This window comes from Nematolebias whitei, chromosome 4 (assembly GCF_014905685.2).
Source record: "Nematolebias whitei isolate Nwh7 chromosome 4, NemWhi1, whole genome shotgun sequence".
In the NCBI taxonomy this organism is placed as follows: Eukaryota; Metazoa; Chordata; class Actinopteri; order Cyprinodontiformes; family Rivulidae; genus Nematolebias; species Nematolebias whitei.
The window spans coordinates 17,481,329-17,488,624 of record NC_056501.1 but is presented as its reverse complement, the minus strand read 5'-3'; the positions used below and the strand labels follow the sequence as shown (position 1 = coordinate 17,488,624).

The following is a 7,296-nucleotide window of genomic DNA, read 5'->3' as shown; positions in this document are numbered from 1 at the left end:
ATGGATGGATGGATGGATGGATGGATGGATGGATGGATGGATGGATGCATTTTAACAACTGATCTGTGTCTTTTGGTATAGATCCAGATCACAATCAGACATTTGATGCCTTTTTTTTTAGAATATTCTAATGTAAATTGTATGTATTTATATGTATTTCAAAATATCTAAACTGTGTATTTGTATTATAATATATTTTTCCTGCTCTGCTGTGGACAGTAGCGACACTGTCCACTAATTATTTATTTCTCATTTTCATAATCACGCATGCTTCAGATTCATATCCAAACGGGCAGGAAACGAGAGTGGTGATGGCAGCTGCAGGTGTTTGGAAATAAATCCAACAATGGGTCTGATGAATGGCGCTGCATGACCCCAGCCTTGTCTCTCTGAGTGGGTCTCAGCTGACTTCCTCTGTGGCTCTCAGCCACAGGACGCGCACACCCCTCAGCGTGTGCACGTACTATACCTGCTGCTGAGCTGTGTGAACATCACGCACCACAAGAGGCGTCGTCACTGACAGAAGCATGGAGAGGTTGAGCGAGCAGGGGATTCGCCTGAGTTCCGTAAGTTTACGCACATCTTATAATCACTTTATTAGCTTTAACCGGGTGGCGGGGGGTGATAATACCTAAATGCGTTCATGGGGAGTGAGAAGACTCACATTGCTTATTGTTTGGACCTTCCCAGATGAGCCCTTCCTTTCTGAACAGCAACTCCACCAGTCACACCTGGACGTTCAGCGCCGTGGCGGAGCTCATAGGTGAGAGGAAACCATTTGGACACCGTGCGCCTTTTCTGTTCTTGTGCTGGTGGTTTTGGTTCGGTTCGCTCTTCCGCCGTCACACAGCCTGCTGCGAGTCTGAACTCTTGACTTGGAGTTAAAATGGACTTCCTCCTCCACCGCCGCTTGTCTAAAGTGAAACTGCGTCTGTTTGTGTGTCTGCGCTGCGCGGCGAGCGCGTCTGCGCAATTAACGCGTCCTTTGTTGAGTTGTTTCAAGTCCTGATGGTTTTAGACATTTCCACGCACTTCCTTACTGAGTAGCACTTGCAGTTCTTCCGAACCTCAGGATTAAATGATGCGTTATAAATTCTGGTCGGTGTTGTTCCTCCACTCTGTGCGCTCCTATTGGTGCAGACGTGAGCGCCTGTAGTTGGCTGTTGGCTTAAAAAATACAGGAACTGCAAAAGAACTTTGGTTCATTTACCACTGTGCTCCACGTGCTCAGTTGAAGGCTGGGAGAAGTTGACACGACTTTATTCATTTGGCGCTTTAAAAAATAGAAACAATGACGAAATCCTAACTCTCTATCAAGGATGTGAACATCTTCATCCCTGAATGAGTGACCGCTGGCCTTACAGAAGAGCAACACCATCAGGCCAAGACTCTGTGGTTGACACTCATCTGCAGGGCAGCGTCACTCTTTCAGGGATGAAGATGTTCACATCCTTGATAGAGAGGAACGCCAAACGGCTGTCCCAGGCAGTGCACATGCACATTAATTAGATGAATGTACAAAATTCACATCGCCAACTAATGACTTGGCATGGCAACTGTGTGTGTGTGTGGGTGGGGGGGGGGGGGGGGGTTCCTGCAGTTACATGTAAACAACAAATGCAGCCGTGTCAACGCAGTTTTTTTTTCCTCAAATCAACATCTGAAAACACCTACGTTTCCCCCGCCAATAAACTCTCAGTCTTGAGGTTTTTAGCACCTTCTCATTGTGGATCAACCAGTTTGCTGGAGATATCCAGAACTGTTCACATGTAAAAGGATGACCATTAGCCTAACAGTTGGTCGTACTGGTCATATTGGCTGAGTACTCAGCCCTCTATGAATAACAGATGTGGCCATCAGTGCACCAAATTGTTAGATTAATAGCCCTCCTTCATGGTTCTGGATGTCACCAGGAAACTGGTTGATACACTTTGTGAAGGTGTTGCTTATAAGACTGTTTGTTGCAGCACCCCATCTTTTGGATAAAACATGAACCATTTCAACAAAGAAGAATCCATCCAGAGGACCTGACTTAATTTGTTAGATATGATTTTAATGGTTACGCTGCTCTGCCTTTTCAATACCTGCAAATGATCATGTGGTTACAGTACTGAGCCTTTGGAGGATGGAAAGCCAAAGCCTTCAGTAGTTGGGACCTAAATGTTTTAATGGAAAAGATTTTTAAAATCTAAATTCATGATATTCCAGACAACGCAGCAGATCCCGGCGTGTCTGCCAAACAGATCTGGATCGATGTAGTCAACGAAGCAGACCAGCTTTGTCTGACTTTTACTGATAATGGCAGTGGCATGACCCCCAGAAAACTGCACAAGATGCTCAGGTGAGCCACAAGCATGTAAACAGGAAGTTTACACAAAACACACTCAGTACAATATGCCGAGGCTGAAATCTGGCAACTCGTTATGCCTTCACGTTCTTCTAAACGTCAAGCACTCGTGTATCTAGAAGCCACATAAACTTCTATATTTTCTCCACTTTTTATCTTTGTTTTTCAGCTTTGGCTTTACAGAAAAGGGCACGGGGAAAGCCAGTCATCAGGCCATCGGCTTGTACGGAAATGGCTTCAAGTCTGGCTCCATGCGCCTCGGCCGTGACGCGCTCATCTTTACTAAAAATGGCGGCTGTCAGACGGTGGGAATGCTGTCCCAGACCTATCTGCAAAACATCAAGGCCCAGGCTGTCATTGTTCCCATAGTGCCCTTCAACCAGCAAACCAATATCCTTTTTAATCAGCTAAGACAAAAAAAACTTGTTATTGGAACATAAGACTCACTGCATGCTTTTGTTTATATATGTTTTTTGGCATCCATTTGTTTTTTATAACATCTTAGTGGTTGGGTTATCATGACAATAATTAATCTGATTCACCTAAATGCAAATGAGGTCAAGGAGATGACAGACTGCGTACACTTCAGGTGCAAACTGTGAATAGATCGTGTGTCCTCGTTTGTTCAGACCTTAATTCAGCGTCACAGTCGTTGGTTGTGACGGAGGATTCTGGAGCCAGCCTGGCAGCCATCCTCCAACACTCCATCATCAACTCCCAGGAGCAACTATTTGCTCATTTTGACTCCATTCCTGCCAAAAAAGGCACCAAGATACTGATATGGAACATCCGCAGGTCAGAAAGTTGCTTTAGCCTTTTAGTTTTAAATGGTTAAATGATCACTTAAGAGTTATTTTCATTTATTTTGTAACGCAACACACATTCAAATCAAACATGCCTCTGTGTTTAATGAACAGCTTGTGAAGGTTATTTTCTCTCCTGCAGATTTCTAGAAATAAAAAGTGGTTTAGAGTCAAATTTGTTCACGTTTCTCATATAGTTTTTTCACTTCCTCTTTATACTTTTGACTAAAAATAGCTGCGACCATAATCGCTCTGTACAACTCACTGCATGTTGCCCGTACTGGTCCACATTGCATTTATGTGACGTTTTGAATAAAATCCAATTTATATGATACTAGAATGATTTGATTTAACTAGTATTAAACCTTTACATAAAGTTTGATTATTTGACTGATTTATATTCCCTCACAGTAAATTTGCAACAGAGAAACACATTCTCCTGCACACTTGCATGCCAAAGTTTTAAACAATGATTTCACATGACCTATCAGCACTCTGAGTATGTCATGGGGATGACACTTAGCTACTACTGCACCAAACTAGAACTCAATAACTGTAAACTTGTCTAGGTTATACAGGCTCTTTTTGTTTTTAATGGTTGATTAACTGTAACAACCATCATGTAATGTATTGACTTCTAAACTTAATCAGTTACAGATATATGTCCAGTTATTGTATTCTGAGAGTTTTATTAAAATCTGTCCAGTGACTCATGAGATATTTTGCTCACAGACTGACAAATTAACTTGCATACACACAAACACAATGGCAATTAAATTATCACCTACCATTATGAAAGGCAATTAGTAGTAACGTTCTAACAGCAGTTATCTCCTTTTTATCTTGAAGAGCCAAAGACGGCAAAGCAGAGATCGACTTTGACACGGATACAACTGATTTTCGTTTGCCTGAGATTCAGACAGAAGAACTGAAGCAGGGTCTAAAGAACAGTGGATCACTGAAACCTGAGCACAATGTCCCAGACATGTATTACAGTCTCAGGGTAAGTCCGTATTTCCTCTCAGCCATCCTGTTGTCATTAATTTCACACTAATCCTGAACGTTTTAATTAAATTCAAATTGTATTAACAATTTGGACCTCCCATTCCACCAATGACTCCACCCACTTTAACATTTTGTCTTCTGTTCCCAACCTTACAAACCACCCTGTTTTTGAGGTCGGTTGTACCTTGGGCAAGTGATAAAATAAGAACAGTTGCAGGGAAAAGTCAGTGACCAGCTTTGTTTCTACAAAAAGTTTTTACAACTAAACCCTAAGAAGGTACAGTTACTGCAAATTCAAAAAGCTTTCAATACAAAAACAACTGGACTTATTTGTAACGGAAGACGTTTCGCTCCTCATCCGAGGAGCTTTCTCAATTCAAAGAGCAGAGAGTGAGAGATTCAGGTTATAAGGCTGAGTGAGATAAGACACACACACACACACATATGTAGATTGGCAATTCACACCTAAACAAACTTAACAGTAAGAGTCTTTTGTTCCTCTAATTCACAGACAAGGCCCCTCTGTTCCCATCAGGTGTGAAAACCGGCTGGGAATGTGTTTTAAAGTTGCATTATATGTTTTTGAAAGTGGAAATCTGAGGCCTCCTCCTCTGCTAAGAGACGGCTTTTCTCTTTTTACATAAATTGCTTCCTTCACCCCCCTCTCAAACCATCTGTGTTCTTGGTCCAAAATGTGCACATTTTGGTCCTCAAAAGAGTGTCCCTTATCTGTGAGATGGAGGTGAACAGCTGAGTCTTGTCCTGTGGAGCTGGCTCTCCTGTGTTGAGTCATGCGTCTGTGAAGAGGCTGTTTAGTTTCTCCAATGTAGAGATCTGGACAGTCCTCGCTGCACTGGACCACTACACCACTCTGTTCGTGTATGGGTGTCTTGTCCTTAGGGTGGACCAGCCTCTGTCTGAGAGTCCTGCTGGTTTTGAAATGTACTGGGATCTTGTGTTTGTTGAAGATCCTTCTGAATTTCTCTGATACTCCAGCAACATAAGGGATGACAATGTTTTTACGTCTGCTGTTCTCCTTTTTCAGTTTATTGGTGTGTTTTGTAGATTTCCTCACTGACTGGACAAAAGCCCAGTTAGGATATCCACATGTTTGAAGAGCTTCTTGAACGTGTTTCAGTTCCTTTTCCTTCCCTTCTGTCTTTGTGGGGACGCATTTGGCCCGATGTTGTAAAGTTCTGATGACAGAGAGTTTGTGTTCCAGTGGATGGTGGGAGTCAAACAGAAGATACTGGTCTGTGTGGGTTGGTTTTCTGTAAACTTCAATGTTGAGGCTGTTCTCTCTCTCCATCTGAACCAAACAGTCCAAAAAAGGCAGCTTGTTGTCGTTTGCATCTTCTCTGGTGAACTTGATGTTGTTATCGACCGAGTTAATGTGTCTGGTGAACGCTTCTATTTCCTTAGCTTGGATTTTGACCCAAGTGTCATCCACATAACGGAACCAATGGCTTGGCGTTGTTCCCTCATAGGAGTTTAGGGCTCTCTGCTCCACTTCCTCCATGTAGAGATTGGCAACAATGGGTGACACAGGAGATCCCATGGCACAGCCGTGCTTCTGTCTGAAAAAACTGTCATTGAACTTGAAATAAGTGGTGGAGAGGCAGAGATCCAACAGGGTGCAGATCTGGTCTGGGGTGAAGTTGGTCCTGTTGATTAAGTCCTTGTCTTGTAGAAGTTGTTTTCTGACGGTTTCTACTGCTTCAGAGATGGGTATGCATGTGAAAAGAGAAGTCACATCATACGATACAAGGGTTTCTCCTGGGGTTAGTTTCAAGTGTTGAACTTTATTAGCAAAATCAATGGAGTTCTTTATGTGATGAGGTGTGTTTCCAACAAGAGGGGCTAAAATACCAGCCAGATGTTTAGCAATATTGTATGTCACTGAGTTCATGCTGCTGACGATGGGTCTGAGTGGTGTTCCTTCTTTATGTATTTTTGGAAGTCCATAAAGACAGGGAGTGGCTTCACCTGGGTACAATCTATAATACAACAATCGATTGATTGTTTTCTCCTTTTCAAGTTTTTGCAGGTAATCTGTGACTTTCTTTTTGTAGGCACTGGTTGGGTCCCTCTTCAGGGTCTCGTAGGTGTTGCTGTCGCTCAGAAGTGTGGTTATTTTTTCTTTCCCCGAGGAGAAAGCTCCTCGGATGAGGAGCGAAACGTCTTCTGTTACAAATAAAGTCCAGTTGTTTTTGTATTGAACGCTTTTTGAATTCATCATGTCCTGGATGACTGAGAATCTTCACCAGCATAGTTACTGCAAATGTTACACAGGCAGGGGAACAAGCATGGCACAAATTCTGATCATAAATATTTTGTGTTTGTACATCAGTTTTGAAATCTTGTAAACTAAATGTGTTATTTGTGCATGTGTAGATAGGAATTTGTGTGTGCAAAAAAGATTTGTATTTATAAAAATTAATTACGCCATATCATACCACTTTATTTATAGAGAACTTACAACGTCAACAAGGCCAAGCAAAGTGCTGTACAGCAGAAACAAACAAGCAAAGCACACGGCAAAACATAAAATAAAGTAAAATAATAATATAGATACGAATGGAAAAAGATAATAATTAAAACAGCTAACATTGTAGAATACAGACGGTTAAAAACAAATCACACCGTATCAAAAGCCAGGGAATAAAAGTGGGTTTTTAAGCAAGATTTAAAAACAATGAGAGAAGGGGCACAAATTTGTAAAAATTATTTGTACCCAAGTTACAAATCATTTTTGTGAAGGTCTGTGTACAGATACAAATTTAAAAAAAAACTGTGTATAAATCTGCCTGTGAATTTCAATTTACAAGAATTATGACAGGATTTTTCTTCCTTTCAGCTGATTGGTCAATGTCATGTCAATCACAAATTTAACTATCCAATCAGAGAACAGATGGGTTTGGCTGTGGGGGTGGACCTTTAATGAGTCATAACTCCTGGGATTACTTTACAGTATGCTGGTGAAGATTCTCAGTCATCCAGGGCATGATGAATTCAAAGAACGTTCAATACAAAAACAACTGGACTTTATTTGTAACAGAAGACGTTTCGCTCCTCATCCGAGGAGCTTTCAATTCAAACAGCAGTGAGTGAGAGATTCAGGTTATAAGGCTGAGTGAGATA

General features: G+C 41.7%; 1 protein-coding gene across 1 annotated transcript in view; it reads left to right on the top strand.

The window, feature by feature from the left end:
- Window positions 1-527: 527 nt before the first annotated feature.
- zgc:152774 (uncharacterized protein LOC553526 homolog) overlaps window positions 528-7,296 on the top strand; it is a 41,293-nt gene continuing 34,524 nt past the window's right edge. Inside the window, exons 1-6 of the mRNA XM_037675529.1 lie at window positions 528-566; window positions 691-763; window positions 2,209-2,341; window positions 2,517-2,737; window positions 2,995-3,142; window positions 4,000-4,153. Coding sequence (XP_037531457.1) covers window positions 528-566; window positions 691-763; window positions 2,209-2,341; window positions 2,517-2,737; window positions 2,995-3,142; window positions 4,000-4,153 — 768 coding nt within the window. The remainder of the gene's footprint in view (window positions 567-690; window positions 764-2,208; window positions 2,342-2,516; window positions 2,738-2,994; window positions 3,143-3,999; window positions 4,154-7,296) is intronic.